Consider the following 20,457-nt stretch of genomic DNA (forward strand, 5'->3'; position numbering starts at 1 on the left):
ATATTTGATTTGTTGGCAAAAGTCAGCAAGCTATAAATGGTAATTCTAATGGGAAAAATCCAATGGAATATACTAGTGATGATTTTAGTCAATCGGCCAGAAAATGGGGGTATGCCATACTTCATCCCATTATTTTATGTGTAAAANAAAAAAAAAAAAAAAAAAAAAAAAAAAAAAAAAAAAAAAAAAAAAAAAAAAAAAACCCCAAATGTAAGGATTACATGTTGTTAATGCCTAATAAAAAAAGCTTGCATAACTCAACACAAACTAATTATATTTTCTCAAACCCAAGATTTTTTCTTCTTCTTAGCCTGCATCCTTTGAATGGCTTTTTCCAAAGTTGGCACTACCACCACACGCTCACTATTAGCACCACCACCATATATTGTTAATGGTGTCGTTGAAGTTCTCACACTAGTGGAACTTGCATCAACAACCCTTGAATCTATAGCACTTGTAGCTACAATCCTTGAACCTTCTGCCCTTGAATATACATCATTTGCAGTAGCAACCCTTACACCTCTAGCCCTTGAATCTATAGCACTTGCAGCGGTAGCCCTTGCACCTCCATCTGCTTGCTTCTTGTTTGTTGTAGGTGTCTTCTTAGCATTGTTAGACACCGTACCCTACATTATAACACAAAACAATATATAAGTATAAAGAATTAGTAATGGCAAACATAACATAGAGCACACAAAACTAACCTTGTCTTTTTTGGATGGACATGTTCTACTATTATGTCCCATCTTCTTACACTCAAAGCACTTGATGATGGTACCAGCCTTGCTTAGCTTATATGGGTTTTTGGGTTTACCATGTTGTGTATTATCCTTGGGTGGTTCCAAAGGATCTATTGATGTCCTTCTCCACTGTTCCATGCTAGCCATAGGGTAAATTATTGGTTCATATGCCTTCATGTATGTCTCAATTGTGTAATAGGGATGCACATAATCTTTGCAGTGGGCCTTTTTTGTGATTTTGGGTTGGACTGCCTCTTGTTGTACTAAGACCCAAGAGTTGGGACCAATCTAATTGCAATTCACCTTGGTCCGGCCTGTGCATAAGCTAGGTCCCGTTTGCCAAAACTTTGGTCACATACTCATGGCAGGTGAAGCTATTACAAGAAGGTTACAGCAGACACGTACAATATGACAATAAAAGCAATATGCTTCCTGTTAAACAGAATAAATGAGGAATCCTTAAGCAAAGTAGGAAAAAGAATGGTATAAGAGACACATTATAAGTGAGATTACAAAGGCGAGAAAGGAAATAATCTTGATAAACGGCGAAATCAAAAGGAAAAGGTTAGTCTGCCGTGTTCAATTGTGTTATTGGACTAAGGCCAAGGAGGGGACCACTCTTTCAATGTGGATAACCTCGTCTACTGCTGAAATTATCCAATTTGAGGGAACTGACCTGAATGACTTGTGCCCAAATATATCTTTTATCCTTAACAGGTGGTAGGCTTTTAGAGGGAAAGAAGGGATTAGCCTATTGGTGCATGCCTGTCATTCTACCCTCTCTATTTTTTCTTCCTAATTCTCTCTTTCTTCTCTATTTTTGATTCTTTCTCCCTTCTTTTCTTTCTTTCTCAGTGCTTACCCATGTAATGATTCTCCCCTAGTGGTTCCTTGCGCGTGCTCCAATTCTGTGTACGTCCAAAGCTTGTCTGCTACTCATGCATTTGCCGTGGTCTGGAGGCTCGTTTATGCATTCTGCCACTCATCCTTGACCTCTTATGGCATGGACTGTTTTCAGATTTCTCATTTCCTGTAGCTTGCTTCTCTCAAGGGCTAGGCCTTGTTTGATTGTGGTCTTTTCTTTCTTCAGCCAACTCTTTTGTTCCTTTTATAGTCTTACTACCATTCTAGCCATGCTACTCTGCTATTCCTACCATGGTCTGCCATGGTGTTATTTGACCCTAGCTTGGTGGGCCTCTTTTAGGCCTGCTGCATATTCCTCTCTCAATTGGCTATAATGACCTAGTATGATTATTAGATTTATATTCATGTTACTTTGGACTTTCTTGACCCATTACATTGCTTGTGGGCTCCTTTGTCCAATTTCTTTCCTCTTTGGGCATCCTTGGCCCATTTCTTAATTTTGTATTCTCATGGGCTTTTACTAACTCTTTTGGACTTCCCCAGCTTAATTACCTTATCTTTCATCCTTAGGGCTTATGGGCTTTCCATCAACCCCTTACTTTCTTACTTCATTATTTCGAGCTTGCTGTGACTCATTCTTACTTTTCTACATCACATAATGCCCATGGATTTACTACTTCTCTCTCTGGGCTCCTTTAGGCCCATTTGCTTTCCTCAAGGCCCATTTATTTACTTTATGGGCCTATGATCCATTATTCCTACCATTCAGGTTTAATGATTTTTCTATCAATTCACTAGCTCTTCTCTGCCCATATTGTTGGGCTTCTTCCTACTACTGGGCTTCCAAAATGAGCATCAACAATCTTCAGGTACACTTTCATCAAATAGTATAGTAGATATGGCATTCTAACATGGGATGCCAGTAAGATCCCACTTCCTACAACCACATGTCCTCTTGCTCAAGTTCACAACAAACCTTTGATGTTTGCACTCAACCTCAAATAATCCATTTCCAGCATATATTGACACACAATCAGAAGACTTCAAACCTTCATTGTCCAACTTCGCTTGAATTTTGGGACATATTTTTCCTGTCAATTTAGACATCCCTTCCCTCTTCAATTGGAACCTCCTCATCAACTTTCTCCTAATCTTTTCAATCATAGTTACTATAGGCTTGTTCCTAGCATCTAAAATATATGAGTTGAAACTCTCTGACAGATTATTCACAAGCAAGTCACTCTTTGAATAGTCTATGAAATATGACCTAGACCAAATGGATGGATCTACATTACCCAAATACTCATAAGCTTTTGGCACAAATTCTTAAGCTCACCCATTTGTTCAAGAAACTCATGCTCTGTATATGTTGTAGCCGCAGCCCACAACTTGTCCTTGAGTGCTTTCCCCTTATGGCCTTTGTCTCTATAATTGACTGTATAACTACAAATAGTTCCTTGGAACTTTATGACAAGTATAGATGTATGACATGGTTCTACTAATATCTATTACATTTCTATACATTATAAATTCCAGACATTACAAAATTGTAGCATTTTGATGTACAAATACTGCATTACAACATATAACTCATATAATACCATCGCATGTCCATACACATTATCAAATTATGGCAAATGCATTCTTTTGTCGGTCCTAATTTGCATAGCCGTACTAAATAAGAAGATGGAAACTAAACATATGTATATAGTGCATGCATAGCGACATATATTCCCTTTCTTCATTTGATGCACTTGCTGCATCTCTGCAATAGATCTTTTTGCTGCACTGTTCTCCTCTTCCAACCTTTTGATTGTCTTCTCTATCTTAGCAATGATGTTATCTTTTATTTTTATCTTGTTCATTTCTTTCAAATACTGATTTTTCTGTGGCACTTTCAAAAGCTAGTCATTGTAATGTTTTGTAACAACTGCAAATTAGATATTCTATAATTTTTTTTTTTCATCACAATCTTTTTTTTCAATCTGCAGTTTTTACTTTGTTTGTTGGCTTTGTTGCTTGGGTTTACTCCCATGGCAGCTAATATAACTTAGGAAGCCTTAGTTGGTAGTTGCTTTGCTAATTTATGGAGTTTGTCAAATGATTATGTATATTTGGAGTGTGTCAATAGTTCAGTTCTTCAAATATTTTTTATTCTATAATTTTTTTTACTTTGTTGATTTGTTTAAGTTGAATTGTTACATATTCTATGTAACATAATAAGAATGTTTTGTAACATAATAAAATTAGACATTGTAACTCATAATAAGAATGTTTTGTTAGCAACTGCAATATAGAAAAAATGAGCACCTCATCAAAAAAAAAAAGTAGTAATTAAAACATAATAATAATAATGATGCGGGGTTTTATTTTAAGTCTATAGTTGGATAATAAGTGGATGATGGTGATTTTTCCATGTATTTTTGAAGTCATTTGATGTGAGTTTTTTTTTTCTTTCTATTTTTATATTTTCGACACAATTTTTTTTCGATCTATAGTTTTTTAGTTTGTTTGTTGGTTTTGTTGCTTGTGTTTACTCCCATGGCAGCTAAATATGACTTAGGAAGCCTTAGGTGATAGTTGCTTTGCTAATTTATGAAGTTTGTCTTGGAGTGTGTCAATAGTTCAGTCCTTCAAATTTTTTTATTCTATAATTTTTTTTTCCCTTTGCTGAGTTGTTAAAGTTGAGTTAGAGCTAAAGCTCATTGGCATCTATGTTGTTTGCAACTTAAACTTCTTAGATTCGTATATTTTTCTAAGCGTTATATATGTTTTTTTTTTTTCCTTTTCACATATCCAGAGATACTTCTCCCTTACAGTTTAGCTTTACCTATTGAGGGGGAGGGGCGACCAGTTTTTGTCTGTCTTTTGTTGGGGAGAAAGTTGGGAGGAGGAAAAAAGAGAGAAATATCTTTCTGGTAGAGAATATAAAAATTCCATTGAATTCTTACTTGCAATGTGTATTTTGATTTTTTTATAATCAGAAAAAATGAAATGAAAGTGTTCAAACTTTTGTTGTATACCTTTTTGAAATTATTTTTGCTATATGGTTGGCATATTATTAGTATCCTCTCTTATTTTCTTTCATTTTACTTACAGACAGAGGTTTGATAGGATCTAATGAATGAAGAGCATAGATTTTTGTTAGCGAGAAGTACTCCCTAATTTCAAGGATAGCTTATATTCACGGTGAATGATTCTTGGACCTTTCAACCATTAATCCTTGAGATGGCTCATGGGACTTCTGTGAACAATGTTTACTTGGTGAGTGCATTCAGTTTATTAGCATGGCATTGTTTTCATAATAGAATTTACTTACATTCTTAAGGATGCTAAGCATATTAATAACCTAGCAATGGAGAATTAGATATATCATATATGAAAACTACGACATTACATGAGGTCAACACCTTTCAGTCTAAATTACAGAAACTCATTAGTTGTTAAAAGAATTTAGGCTCCGTTTGGTAGAGTTGTTAACAACTCATTTTCAGTTTTTAGACAATATTACACACTTTTTCACACACTTTTTCACCCGCACGTATTTCAAAAAACTACAAAAAATATTACTCAAACTCCTCTACCAAACGGGCCCAAATTAGATCCTAAATAATCACATATTTAATGGCATTGAGTTGTTTAATGTTTACTCTTCAACTAAAGTATTTATGATTGTTGTCTTTTTATGAGTGGACTACTGGTATTGGCAAAGTTATAGTCCCTTCTCTTTTGTAGACTTGGTAAATTATTTACATTTACTGCCACTTCCCTTCTGGGTGGGTGTGTAATTTCTACCAAAAAAATTCTTTAAAAATTAGAGGGTTTCTTTGTTTTCTTTCTAATAAAATGTTTATCACTTAAAAAAAAAGATTAAAAAAAAAAAAGAAAGAATGCTGAATGACAATAGCTATCAAACAGAAGTGAACAAATGAGTATTCTTCCAACTATTTAGGTCCCCAAGTAAAATTTCGAATACATTATTGCTATTAATTAGACCTTTTCTCTTCATGTTTCCCATACTAATTTCCCAGTTATGCTCACTTTCTTGGTACTGGTCCTTATATCAGTGAGTCTCGGAATTTAGCACATAGGTCTAGAAGTTTCATTGTACGATCAAGTTATAAATCTATACATTGTTCTGGAAAAAAAATTGGCATTCAAAGTAAAGCTAAGGCCCTGCCTCAATTGTTCTGGATGAATCTTCTATTTTTCTACCTGAACTCCCATTTCATATTTTTTTTCTTCCTATAAATTGTGGAATTGTCATTATCTTCCTATAAATTGTGGAATGGTCATTGTTTGCAAAATAAATTTGCTGCACAAATGAATTCAAAAGCTTTCTCACAACTTTAATTTGTGGAAGCAGTTTTTTTAGAACCCAGGGAAAATTACACTTTTAAGATCAAATAGATGTTGATGTACTATAATTTTTCCCTTTTAAGAATTGTAATCAGTCTCAACCGATTAACAAGTGCATGAAAGAAAAGCTTCATTTTTTTTTGTCCAACCAATGAATTTTCCATTGATTAGACTATTTACTCCTTGGTGGTTGATACTCCTTGGTGGTTGGTAAAAGTGTCATGTATGCTTTGTAGATTTGGTGATAAAAAGTTTATTTATAGAAGTTAATTACAAAATTTGCCTTAATGTTTTCTTCACTCAAAATATTTTCAAAAAATCTCTTAAGATAATCACGTTTAAAATGTTTAGCTGAAGTTATATCTTAATTTCTCAACAGATTTCCTTAGTGTATGTAATTATTTATTTATCTTATACATTGATGCTTAATGTCATGTCTTAGTTCATCCAAGTGAAACAGTGTTGGCACTTACCGATAGGCCAAGAATGTATTGACCCCTTAGGTAAATTAACCAATTAATTAGCTAAGTTAATTAATTAAGTTAATTAACATATAATACGTGTGGTAGCACAAAAAAATCACTAAATAAATAAATGCAGCGGAAATTAAATTTGACACAGGTGATTTGTTTACAAATGGGGAAAATCATTGAGGCAAAATCTTACATGGTGAATTTAAGGTCACCACTCCCGAGAATCCACTATTATCAAAACAAGCAGTTACAAGTAAAGGAATCCTAGTACCTTATACTAACCAACAATTGAACACTTACCCCAAATTAGGCTAAAATACATTATCACCCATCCAAAAAGCTTCAACCATAAACTATTTTACTAATCAAGAAAAAAAAAATGATAAGAAGATAACACTTTTATTAAGAACAAGAGAAACTTATTACATCTTGAGCTAACGAGGACTCGATCATAAACGGGTTTTCCTCTAATCAAACAACAAAACAATCGATACCCTTAGCAAACTAAGCCAAGATATGAGCAGACTTATTTCCCCGTCTTTTTACATATGAAAATTGTGCAATTCGAAACACCTCGAATTGCTGTTGGATCCCCATAATAACGTTAGCAATAGCTATAAGTGAAGTTGTATTGCCTAAAACTGCATTTGAGACTATTTTGGAATCGCTATCAAACACTACATCACATATAGCCACCTCCTAGGCAAAACGAACTCCTTCTGCCAACAATATAGCTCCCATCTCCAGGGGTCCCAATGACACGTTTGGATTTTTACTCAATGCTGCTACAACCCTTCCAGCCGAATCCCTAATAACCACTCCCACACCTGATGCGTTTAGTTGAGCAAAGACAGCCCCATCAACATTGATCTTGTAAAACAATTCCTGTGGAGGTGTCCAGGTGGGTCCTTGGTCACTAACTGCTGTGTTGGAGTAGAGTTTGCTAACTAGAACTCTACAAACAAGCTCCTGCATTTGTGCAACATGAATGATGCATGTTGCCTTGGCTGTCCTTATCTAACAGCATTTCGGTTAAACCACATGCTCCATGAAATGGTAACTATCAAGCTCAAGAGTTCATTGTCCACATGCTGAACAAATTTTAGGTGCCATAGTAGGTCTGCAAACTCATGGCAATAATACGAAAAGGGGGAAAAAAACAATATATGGTGATAGGCTAAGAATGTATTGACCTCTTGTGGTGAATTAATTGATTAATTAGTCAAGTTTATTAATTAATCAAATTAACATGCAAGATGCATGGTAGTACAAAAAAATAACTAAAATATGCAGCGGAAAATAAATTGACACAGTGATTTGTTTACAAATGGGGAAAACTTATATAGCAAAAACCCCACCGGGTAATTTTAAGGTCACCATGCTCGAAAATCCACTATTATCAAAACAACCTATACCAACCTACAGCTGAACTCTTACCCCAATACCCAATTGGACTTGTTCTGTAGTGATAATCTTTCATTTTCAATGCATGGCTCCTAGTACATGACTAACAAATTGCGCGAATTCCAGTAGCAACTTGATCACCAACTTGAAAAGGATGTTGGCTGCAAAGTTCTTCAGCTCATCACACGATGAAGATCACGAAGTTGCTTGGTTACAAAACACTACGGTGTACAAACACAGCAGCTTCTTGAAGAGAAAGAAGAACTATGGCAAACTAGGTTTCCGGTTACACTTCTTCACATTTATGTTCTGGTGCTCTTGTGCAACTGTGCATAACCTTTTTCGGCCCTTAAAATAATTATTATATATGTTTAGGATTGTGAGAAAAGAAATCTCAAACATATATCCACAGATTGGATGAAAATCAGCTTAAAAAACTGAATTTCATAAACCTCAATAGATAGCCATCTATCGAGCTAGCTATCGAGGCATGGGCTTCAGCAGCTTTTAAACCTTGATAGATGCTAGCTGTCGAGCTAGCTATCGAGTTTTAAAATACAGCACTTTCTCACTTCATTCTTGGACAGACTTGTATGGCTTTAACACTTGAACTTGAAATCTTATTTCTTGAAGTATTAAACACATCCTAGATTTACCTAATTACAAGTAAAGTGCGTTTTGTCAAAAAATTAGCCAATTATATAAAATGTTGACATATGATCCTAACATCAAATCACATATGTCCTAACATATTGCATTCTCTTAAAATAAATGTATCTCTCTCTCTCTCTCTCTCTCTCTCTCTCTCTGAGAAATAATTTCAAGGTTAGGACTATAAACAAATCAAGCCGTTCATGAACAACTTAAACTCGGCTCGATAAAAAGCTTTTTCATGTTCGTTTGTTTATAAATAAGTCAAGTTTGAGCCTTAGTTTTAGGCTTGTTTATCAAACAAGCCAAACCCAAGAAAAAAAAAATTGTTCATGAACAATAGGGCTCGATACAAAACATGCCAAGCTTAGACTTGTTTATAACTTGATATATGTTTATTAAATAAACTCATTATTATGACATTACACATATGTTTTGGAATGTTAATTTATTTAGATTTGTGAATATTATAGTTGCACAAATGAAAAATGTGGATGTAAAAATTGTATTTTGAACAATTACTCAAGCTATAGACAATGAATGATTAATAGATGGATTTAATTATGTAAAGTTATAATTTAAATAATTTCTAATTACGGATGGAATTAAAAACACAATAAAATAAGTATATTATTTTGTTTACTTGATTTTTGGTGATATAAGCATTTGATGATGCAATTTTTTTGGATCTCAAGTTAAAAAGCTTGACTTGGGCTCGAGTTTAAGCTTGATATTAAGTTCAAACTTGGCTTGACTAATTAATCAAGCCGAACTTAAACTTTTTGGCAATCTCATATGTTCAAGTTTAAATATTATTTTTAAACTTCTCTCAAACTTAAACCAAATTTGAGTCTTTAATTTTTATTGACGAGTCGAGCCAAAGAGGCCCTATTCGGCAAAACTCGTTTACCCCATAGTCGCGGTATGGAAGAAGGCTGGGTACTTTAGTATTTTCAAACAAAACTGCAAAAACGACACCATTTTATAAGTTACTTTACGAAAATCAAAGAATAGTCGTTTCTGCTGGATGTTTTTGTGCCTCTGTTCTATCGACAGTGTTTTCCATGTACTTGACCGTCCAAGATCAGATGGGTTTTGGTTTGTGAGGATTCTGCCTTTGCAACAATGGCAATCTTGACACCACTGGGCTCACCTAACGGTCACTGCACGGAACAAAGCTACCCTCTAAGACCATTTAAGGTAACCCACTACTCACTCAGCCATGCCCTTTATAGCAAAAGAGCTTCTTCACTGTGTTATAGCATTAAGTTTCAGAATTGTAGCACTTCCATACAGTTCCAAGAAAACCCATCTCAGAAATCAATCGTTAAGACTCACCTTTTGTATAACCAGCCTACTAATAATGTTTCTTCAGCCTGTAAGTTGATTAAGGAGTGTGTAGATGATGGATTGTTTGAAAATGCAATCAGGGTTTATCTTAAGATGTTTGAATGTGATGGTTTTCAGGCTGAGAAATTTAGGTTCTTTCCATGTTTAATTAAGGCTTTTGGTGGGCTTTGTGATGTAGACAAGGTTAAACAAGTTCATGGGCATGTGTTGAAGTTAGGAGTTTTGAATGATGTTTCTGCTGGGAATTCGCTTTTGAGTGTGTATTTGAAATGCGGTGCAGTTGAGTATGCAGTGCAGATGTTTGAGGAAATGGGTGAGAGGGATCCGGTTTCTTGGAACTCGATGATATCTGGGTTTTACCAATCTGGGGATTACATGGGTGCATTGATAACTTTTAGCATGATGATTTGGGAATATGGTGTGTACCCAAATCGGGTAGCTTGCCTTTCAGCTCTCTCTTCGTGTTCTTCAATTAAGTCTTTGATTCATGGGCGAGAGATTCATGGGTTTGTTGTGAAAAGTGGGTTGAATGTTGAAGAGTTTTTGGTCAGCGGATTGATTGAAATGTACATGAAATGTGGAGATGTAAGGACTGCAGAACATGTATTCAAGGGAATTCTTGACAATGAATCAAGCCGAGGAAATGCGGTGATATGGAATGTGATGATTTTGGGCTATGTCTCGAATGGGTGTTTATTGCAAGCATTGGACATGTTCCGTGATATGTTGGCAATGGGGACTAAACCAGATTCTTCTACTTTGGTGGCTGTTTTAGTTTTGTGCTCCCAGTTGTCAGATTTAGCAATAGGAAAGCAAATGCATGGACGCATTGTCAGCTTTGGGCTAGATTACAATGTAAGAGTTGAAACAGCTCTCATAGACATGTACTTTAAATGTGGTGATCCTGAAACTGGTTTGAAAATTTTCAGGAGTTCTCAAAATCGTAACTTGGTCATGTGGGGTGCAGTAATTTCAAATTGTGCTCAGGGTGGTTGGGCTGCTGAGGCATTGGAATTATTCTATACATTCTTATCAGAGTATGGCTTTGCTGACTCTGTCATGCTTCTGGCTGTGTTGCGAGCATGTTCATTCTTGACTCTTAATTCAAGAGGCATGGAAATCCATGGCTTGGCAATAAAAATGGGGTTTGATGACGATATGTTTATTGGTGGTGCACTTGTTGATATGTATGCAAAATGCCAAGATATTGAATCTGCTCAAAAGGTTTTCCAGAGATTACCAGCAAGGGATTTGGTATCTTGGAATTCCTTAATATCTGGTTATGCCCAGAATGAGTGTGCAGACAAAGCATTGAAGGCTTTTTGTGAAATGCAATCTGAACAAATTGCACCCAATAGTGTCACAGCCTCATGTATTCTCTCTGTATGTGCTAGGTTTTCAGTCATGATCCTATGCAAGGAAATACATTGTTACTTATTACGGCATGGGATTGAGTCTAATGTTTCAGTGAGCAATTCTCTAATAGCTACCTATGCCAAATGTGGAGATATAGACAGCTCAACAACTCTATTTGAGAAAATGCTCGAAAGAGATAAAGTATCCTGGAATTCAATTATTTTAGGATTTGGAATGCATGGTCGTACAGATGAAATGTTTGTTTTGTTCAAAAAGATGACAGAAACAGGCATGAAGCCCGACCATGCAACTTTTACAGCTCTTCTTTCTGCATGCAGTCACACAGGCAGGGTTGATATGGGATTGAAATGTTTTAAAAGCATGGTTGAAGATCACAAACTTGAGCCTCAAGTTGAGCAGTATACTTGCATTGTTGATCTTTTGGGCCGAGCTGGCCATCTAAAGCAGGCTTATGATCTGATAATGACCATGCCTTGTGTCCCAGATGATCTCATATGGGGTTCATTGCTTGGATCATGCAAAACTCATGGCAATGAAAAGCTGGCAGAGCTTGTGTCTAAACACATTTTCGAACTTGATCCTACGTGCATAAGTTACCGTGTCCTCCTTTCAAACATATATGAGGGCTTTGGGAAACAGAATGAAGTTACTAGAGTTAGATCAGAAATTAAAGATCTGAGACTCAAAAAGCAGCCCGGATGCAGTTGGATTGAAGTTGATCACAAAATTCATTCATTTATTTCAGGTGATCATTCACACCATCAGTCTGAAGAAATCTATGGTGCAATAGAAAGTTTAACTATAGAGATGAAAAGGGTAGGTTATAACCCTCGAACACAAAAAGTTATTGGATCTGATGAGTCTAATGTGGAAGGTATAAATTCAAGTAAATACATTGATTTGCTATATAACCAGAGTGTCTGTTAATGCTGGCTGCTGTTATCATCAGTGGGGCTATCTCTTTACTCTCTAGTGATTGAGAAATGAGATAATACTTGGTCAACAATTTGGATGCCAATGGGGGGATTATTTATGACGCATATGTTGCGCTTATTAACATATCTTGATTCTCCTCATCGAGAATTTATGAAATAAGTCTAAGCATGACTTTCTAACATTTGTTTTTGTTGGGACTTTTTTTTCCCTTTTTTACTTAACCACTTGTTAATAGATATTTAGTGAGACCTTGTAAATGTCTATTAGGGACACAAATATCCATACATTTGCAGATAAGTATGAGAAGTTTGAATAAATATTTGTACTTAACTGCAGCTAGGAAAGTTTCAGGTGATTCATTTTAAGTTTTCTTATAGTCCATTTTTTCTATATATAGGAGGCCATTCTTTTGTAAAGATCAATGAATAATAGAACTCCATATTTCCATAGCTTTCTCTATAGTTTTCAGTTTGTGTTTGCGGATGAAGATTTTCTTCCTAAGCTGAAGAAGAATGGAGTTTGAGAAAACTAAAACAACATATTTATGTATAGAATGGGATCATGGGAGTAGGGGTGGCTCAACGATTAGGCCATTTAGGCAATGGCCCAAGGTCCAAAATACGACTAACATATTATTTGTCTTGTAGTGTTGCAATAATAATAATAATAATAATAATAATAATAAAACGTAATGTCTTGTTTATTTGTCTTACAATATAAAAATTTAAATTAAACCTAAAGTTTTAATAAATAAAAATTATTTTTAAAAATATTATTACTTAATACATAAGTTTAGTTCATGAAACCCAAGAATAAGGAAAATCATAGTTCTAAACTTAATACAACTTTGTATTGTGAATTTGTGATTAACCAAAACTTATCTATTCAATCATTTCTGTATAATGATTGCAGAGATTGAAAAAGATGCGGTCATTGATGGTCTGAGACTCTTATATTAATTAGAGTTTTTGAAGATGAAAGTTGCAGTGAAAAAAAAATCAGCAAATGTCAAAGAGTATTAGGGCAAGTGATGGATTCAATATATTGGATGTCTTTAATTTAATTTTATCTAGTGAGAATGGATTGTTGAAAGTTAGTTTTGAAGCAATTTTTAAAGGTCAAATTTGTTAAGTAGTAGAGTGTTTCGGCTTGTTTCTTTCAAAAATTAGCTATATACATACAATATCCATAATTTCACACGCGATAAACACATTTTTTATTAATGTCTATATTTTAAATATGATATGAGTGATGTGTACGAACAATCTACGCTAACAAGTGTGAGAGAATTAATGCCTTTTTCCAAGCCTCGTTTGTTCAAGCAATAATAAATTTTAATTCCTGTGAATATCACATTTGTGCCAAAGCTCTCTCTCTCTTTGTGGTCTAGTCTTGCAATGCTTCCCAGAAAGGATCTCATTTCAGATTTTTCTGCTGTTGAATAATGACAATTTAGCACGCAATCACCTCTGGGTTGGTTCTTGATGTCTTCTTAATTTGACGACTGACAAGGTAGGTAACACTTCAACACTTCTTCAAGTGTCGGTGATGTCCTCATAAACAGACCATTGCATCCCATCATGATTAAGACGCCATTTGGACAGTTGGGGTGTTGTACTTGTAAGTGTCCAATGTTTACATGGGACCTATGTTAGGTAAATCTGGTTCTACATGGGACTAAGAAGCAAAGTTTCAAAATGCAATAAGTTCACCGACATAATATAATTCACAATAAATTTCATAATTGTTAAAATTACAAGTTATTAACGGTTAAATAGCAAATTGCCAACTTAGTATTTGTAAAATTTGTTATGAATATTGTTACGTTTGTACCGTTACTCTTTAAAATGTTTCATTTAATTTGTCCGTGTAAAATAAATAAATACTTCGACCAAATATGAGAGAAGGTTAACATTGTATATAAAGGACCATTTAACTTGTACACCTTGTGTTGGGGTTTTTATACTAATTTTGGAAGTATGACTGTAAATGAATTAAGTTGTTTATAAATAGCCCGAGTTTGGTTTGAGAAAAAAGATTTTATATTCGTTTATTTAGTAAACAAGTCAAGCTCAAGTCCAACTTTAGGCTTAATTATTAAACAAGTCAAGCTTAAACATAATAATGTATTCATAAATAAACTCGTAAACGTGAAAATTTGAATAAACTATATAGATTATAGAGTACTATATTTTTATATGTATACTCGTCTAAAAATTATTTATATAGACTTGAAATTGGATTGTATAATCAATTGGTCCATTTGATACAAAATTATTATTTGTAATTTATTTATAATATAAACAATCCATTTGTGATAATAATAATAAATTCATAAATTTGTGAATAAGTAAAACATTTTAATCATAGTTTTACCATACATAAGGGAAAAAAATAATAATCAAGTAGCTTGAACTTGTTCGACAAAAAATAAACCAAACTTAAACATATAATTTTATTTGGTGATAAGCTTGACCTCCGTTGATATTCATAATAAAGTTAACAAGTCTGAATTTTTAATTCTAATTCTCGACTCAATATCAACAGTACAAGACTATTTACAAGACTATTTTATTATCTAATATTGATTTTGGTAGTAGTACGAAAAATACCAGCCGTACTAGACAATACTACGGAATGGAAGGGCATTTAAAACCTTGGGAAGTCCCGATTGTTAGTTGTTACCAACTCTTTCAAATAACGAAATATAAAACTAAAGTAATGTTGCGGCTTTCAATTGCAATGTGATCCTCTTGTGGCCTCTTTCTATGGTAGATAGGGTTGCAGTTGGCAGTTCTTCACTTCAAGTAAATCAATATTCAAATCATCATTAGCATATACATTAATAAATGGTCATATAAATGTTCAGATGTAAAGTTTGAACCATCCTTCCTACTTCGACCTGTCAATAAATAAATTATCCTCAAGATTGCTATGGCATTGACTTTTTAGGTAACACCTAAAACCCACATAAAGAAGTGGACTACCAAACTAAACCACCCAATAAAAAGTGGATTACTTGCAAGTTTCAAATTTCCAGAGTACAAAATAAGGCTAGTCACAATGAGATTTGAACACAGCTACAGTTTGGATTTGAGCATTTAAAATCAAAGAATTAGAAGACCAATTGTTAGCTTAAATACATGATGACATAAACTTTAAAGATTTTACTTAAACAAAACATTGCAAATTTGTAATACCATCATGGATTTGAAATTATATTTTACAACTATTTATTTCAATACACATTAATAAAATTCAAATCCTTCAATTTCAACCATAGACAAAAATGTGTCCTTTCCTACTATTCAAATCATTGAAGCTAAAAATTGCACTCCAACCAAATCACTCTCTTTCAATACCTCCACACAAACGAACCATAATGGACTTTAGTTTCCAAATATCCTGATATTATAAACAAAGCTAGGCAGAGAGTAAGCAAACCTATAATTCTTGAATAATGAAAAACAAATGAGGAAAATGTTATTGAAGCTTTAACATAATTATGTCAACAGAATATTACAAAATAAAATATCCTTCAACCAATATAATCATATAAATTAATAAAACAACCAATCCCCCCCGGCAATTATTTCATTGACCCCCGCAACAAAAAACTAACCAACACCCTCCTCCCCCATTTTCTCATTCTTCTTCTTTATCTTTCTTTCCTTTCCTTTTTACATAAATATGTCCTATAATACATCAGACTCGTTCCTGAATCTATAAAACATCCTTATAATACCTGGATGCCATCATTGTTTATACTATGAGAGTTGGCGTCAAGGAGATTCTCTAGTGATCTGTTTTTTCTGTTACGAGCTCTGCCCGCTTCTTTTAATAACTCAGACAACCTATTCTTCTCATCATTTACATCAGGATTTGCTGTCCCAAGCTTTTCCTCCCTCACTCCAACAACATGCTCCAGAATTTGAATCGCATCATCCAACCTGCATAACAAAACAAAAGGCATGACTGTAAAAATGAATAATTCATTTCCCAGCATTCACAACTAGCATTAACATTAAGGTCCTACTAATCCTTTCCTAAGATGCAATTATTAACCAAAAAAAAAAAAAATTATCAGACAATTCATTTCCTGATTTCAGTTTTTTTTTTTTTTCCCCTGGTCAGCAGAATTCACAGTTTAAACCTAATTAGTCACCTCTTGATCTCATCCAAGACATTTTTTAACAGAGCAATGGCCAGAAATTCTAAATTTAATATATATATATAACAACAAAAGGTTAAGTGAGGGATCAAAAAATGTGCATATCGCTAGCCCTTGTCCAGCATTGATATTTCATTTGCCATGAGTTTCAGTGTTAAAGAAAGAAAGTAAAGAAATCCCAGCCACTTCTTTCACATTCGTTTCTGTGCTACATAACACGGCCTCATCAATTACAACTCAGATGCACTTTGCAAAAAGGGAAAACAAAAAGAAGAGGACTATTTTATATATATATAATATATATATATATAAGTAAAGGAGAAGAAGAAAATTATGCAAGGGTAAAGTTTTCTAGGTAAAGCTTTCTAACAAGGAAATGAACAATACAAGAATGATAAAGGGTCCATACCTGCCAACTGCATCATAGGTTCCAGCAAGATTGCTATACACCCCAAGTGTGTCAGGGTGATATGGTCCACACTCTTGTTCCAAAACACTCCTAGCTTCTTCAAATAATGCTAAAGCCTCATTTATAGCATAACGCTGCACACAAGCAAGGCCCATTTGGTTAAGAGCAATTCCAAAAAAGGCAGATTTCTTCTCTCCACTTGCACGGAGCTTTGAGATGGCATTATTTAAGGAATTGTAAGATTCGGAATAATCCCCCAACATGTAATACAAGACCCCCATCTGGGCTTCAATTCCGGCTATTGTGCTTTGCTGACCAGGGGCATCATTATATATCTTTAATGCCTTCTGGAGCAATTTGATTGCCTGCTCAAGCTCATTCATTGATTCATAGATAACAGAAACATCAGTGAGTCCACTTGCAATCTCCTCTGGTTGGACCCCAGGCATAGGCTTTTCATACATCCGAAGGGCATTTTCACAGTATGATTTTGATTCCTTTAATTTACCTGTCTTGTTATACAAATCAGCCAGACGGACAAAGACTGAACCAACGGCTGGATGATTCTCTCCTTTGGTGGTCTTGAAAACTGTGAGTGCTTTCTGATAAGCAAAAACAGCTTCATCATATCTAGACAGAGATAAGTATGTATCACCAATGCCACAATCAACAGAAGCCACCTCCACTTCCTGGCCATTTGCCACCATAGCCATGCTGGCTAAAACAAGGTGCTCAAGGGCAGCTTCATGATCTCCTTTTGTTTCACATATAAGACCCATGAGCCTCCTATCCGCTGCCTCTTCAAGAGATGCAGGTGAACCATTCTCTTTATGAATGTCTAGGGCCATCTGACAAAGCTTTTCAGCCTCATCAAATTGCAATGCTTGAACTTGAGCTTCAGCCAAATACCTACAAGTCTCACCAACTCTTGGGTCAGTTTCTCCCAGAACTTGTCTTTGGATCTCCAATCCCGTTGTATAACACCTTATTGAATTCTCAAGCTGGCCCAGCATAGCATAAGAATCGCCCAGTTGCATGTGTCCGGCAAATTTAGCGAGGGCATGCTCTTGACCTTCCTCAATAGATGGAATCTCAATCGAACGATTAAGAATTGGAATTGCCTCACTGTACTGGCCTAAGCTGCAGTATATCGCTGCTATAACATGCAAACACATGACCAATTCTAAACTGGGCTTCCCATTTGCACATATTTCTAATGATTTTGCTGCTCGGAGAGCTAATTCAAGTGCTTTCTGAGAATTATCCCCAGAAGAAATCAAATCCCTTGCTTGCTTAAGTAAAAAGGGTCCTAGATCTGGATTGGCTAACTCTGAGTCGGCAGGATCCTGAGATCCGTCCTGTAACTTAGACCCTCCCAAAGGAGAATTTTTATGCTTCTTCACAAGAGAGGCACCAGAGTTTTGTTTTTTCAAACTCTTATCATTCCGCCTACCCATAGAAGGCTTCTCAGGAGGACTTTTGCCCTTAGGACTTGATTTCGATGATGCTTCAGAGTCCAACTGCAAGTGAGAAGGTTTCTTTGATTTTCTTGGAGAAACAGATTTAGAACTTAGAGATTGAGTCTTGTCCACCTTCACCGACTTCTTATTAGTGGATGAACTTCCCTTCTTAGAGCTTGAGTCACTATGAGAATCATATACAGGCTTATCAACCACTTCTTCTTCCATTATCTCCACCTCCTTCATCTCCCCTCCTACAAGATGGCGCAACTCTGAATCAATCCTAGACTCTTCACCATCAGATCCAAAGCTACGCCTAGAGGGAGACTGATCTGAACTTTGCAAGTCACAAACATTTTCATAAAGCTGCTCAATCGAGGTATCAACAACCTCATTAGCAGGAGAATCAGCAGCCGCAATCCCAGGGCTTTGTGGACTTGTTTTCTTCGGCGACTTATTTTCAACTAAATTTTCCTTGATGGGTGTAGAATTCCCATTCAGTTCATTCACAACCCCTTCTTCATGAATTTCATCCATAACAATGCCGGGCATTTTAATGTACCCAAAACGATAAAAACTCCGGTACCAAATAAATTATCTACAACAAACATTCCAACATAAAGAACACATTTTATCAACAGGTGTCACAGCAGATCCAACCAAGAAAAAAATATACATTTACAAAACACTCCATTTGAGAATACAAACTCTTCAATAAATTCCAAATACTCAATCAACATTTAACTTAACATATGTTAGAAAAAGACAAAAAGTGAATTAAACACAAAGCACTAATGCAATACAACATCAAAGACTTCAACTTGCAAACAAGCCGCTGGTGAAACTTCTAGTTCTATGTCCACCCCGACATATATAAGAACCAAAAATCAAGCAATTATAACAAAATTCAAACTTTCCTCTTTCTTTTTTCTATTTTTGTTTTGTTTTTACAATCCACCAAAGTTTTCTCATCAGATCTTCACAAAACCAGTACAAACTTATCAAAATATCAACTCATAACAAATTGAAACATGACAATTACAAAAAACCCATGAAACAAAATCACCAAAAAAAACACAAAACCATAAACAAAATCACAAAGCATAAACACACCACATTAAAAAAACAAAATCCCAAAAAACATAAACCAGAGAAACAGAATATGCAGTTGAGTCAACTATAAATGGAAAAGGGTACAAGGAACCAAATAAACAGCACAAGAAGAACAAAGAAATTGGGTTCAACTATAAATGAACATAGAAATGAAGAGACATACCTTAAAAATTGGAACTTGGGTGGTGCTCTATGGGGTGTTACACAAAGACAGAGATACCTTATACACAGAAAAAATCTGAACTTTTGCTGGTGGAATATATATAAGCTGGGATGTTGAAAGGAGACAAAGAAGGAGGGATTTTGACAAAAGGGTAGGGACAAAATAGGTAAGTAAAGATGAAATAATATAATTAAAAAGCTTGAGATTTAGAGAGATAAAAGGTTGAAAATAGAAAAATAGAAAAAGTGGGTATTTTGCAGAGTTGGAATGTCAGGAGAAGGGAAAAAAAGAAAGGTCAGAAGGTGACTTCACTTCTCTTCTTTTCTTCTCTCTCTCTCCCAACCCAACCCACCCCACCCGCGCGAGGGAGCGGCTTTTACAACCCCTGATTCGTTTTGTCTTTTTGTTTTGCTTTTGTTGTTTTTTCTCTTTTTTGCTGTATCTGTAATTTGCCACCTGGCATTCTATTTGAGATTATGGGTTGTAATTTTTAGATAACATGAAATGCCATCAATATTTTTATGATATTTTCACAACAAATTTTAAGTGACAGATTGTTACTAGTGGTTAGTAATAAGTAAAACAATATTTTTCAATTGCGGGTTTGAATTAAAACCGGTAACAGTTAGCAGTTCTCTATATTTTTCCTTTTTTTACTTTTTCTTTTTCTTTCTCGATTCATCTAGGATTTGTCACAAATTAATGACACGTGCGATTGTAATTAGTAAATCACCACTTTCATATGGATCCATTATGTTTTTTCTTTAAAAATCTATATCCGCAATATTATCACTACAAATTTTAGGTGATAAGTTTTTACTAGCTATTACTGGTGGGCAAAAAAGTATTTTTTATTAATAGGCTCAAATTAGAATCAGTGATAACTTATCATCTAATATTTGTTATGAAAAATAATGTAGACGTAGCATTATTCTTTTTTTTTTCCACCATTAACAATTGTATATTTCAAGATTGTGGCAATAGTTG

The 20,457-nt window shown here is 34.8% G+C and overlaps 2 protein-coding genes across 2 annotated transcripts; one reads left to right on the plus strand and one right to left on the minus strand.

Annotated features, from left to right (window-relative positions):
* The first annotated feature begins 9,421 nt into the window (after positions 1 to 9,421).
* LOC112040935 (pentatricopeptide repeat-containing protein At1g05750, chloroplastic) lies at positions 9,422 to 12,603 on the plus strand. Its single transcript, XM_024073861.2, has one exon. The coding sequence runs from the start codon at positions 9,617 to 9,619 to the stop codon at positions 12,143 to 12,145; it is 2,529 nt and encodes an 842-aa protein (XP_023929629.1). The 5' UTR covers positions 9,422 to 9,616; the 3' UTR covers positions 12,146 to 12,603.
* A 3,009-nt stretch (positions 12,604 to 15,612) lies between these two features.
* On the minus strand, positions 15,613 to 19,814 carry LOC112040931 (protein KINESIN LIGHT CHAIN-RELATED 3). The gene is made up of 3 exons (XM_024073857.2): positions 19,471 to 19,814; positions 16,735 to 18,792; positions 15,613 to 16,104 (listed from the first exon to the last, which is right to left on the minus strand). Exons 2-3 carry the CDS (start codon positions 18,744 to 18,746, stop codon positions 15,891 to 15,893), a joined length of 2,226 nt encoding a protein of 741 aa, XP_023929625.1. The 5' UTR covers positions 18,747 to 18,792; positions 19,471 to 19,814; the 3' UTR covers positions 15,613 to 15,890.
* Between the last annotated feature and the right edge of the window lie 643 nt (positions 19,815 to 20,457).

The sequence above is a fragment of the Quercus suber genome, unplaced genomic scaffold, assembly GCF_002906115.3.
Source record: "Quercus suber isolate HL8 unplaced genomic scaffold, Cork oak 2.0 scaffold_964, whole genome shotgun sequence".
Taxonomy (NCBI): Eukaryota; Viridiplantae; Streptophyta; class Magnoliopsida; order Fagales; family Fagaceae; genus Quercus; species Quercus suber.

Coding starts and splice junctions, on each gene's coding strand:
- LOC112040935 (XM_024073861.2), top strand. CDS start 9,617: ATGGCAATCTTGACACCACTGGGCTCACCTAACGGTCACTGCACGGAA.
- LOC112040931 (XM_024073857.2), bottom strand. CDS start 18,746: ATGCCCGGCATTGTTATGGATGAAATTCATGAAGAAGGGGTTGTGAAT. Junction 16,105..16,734: donor ACCTATGATGCAGTTGGCAG/GTATGGACCCTT, acceptor TTTGTTATGCAG/GTTGGATGATGCGATTCAAA.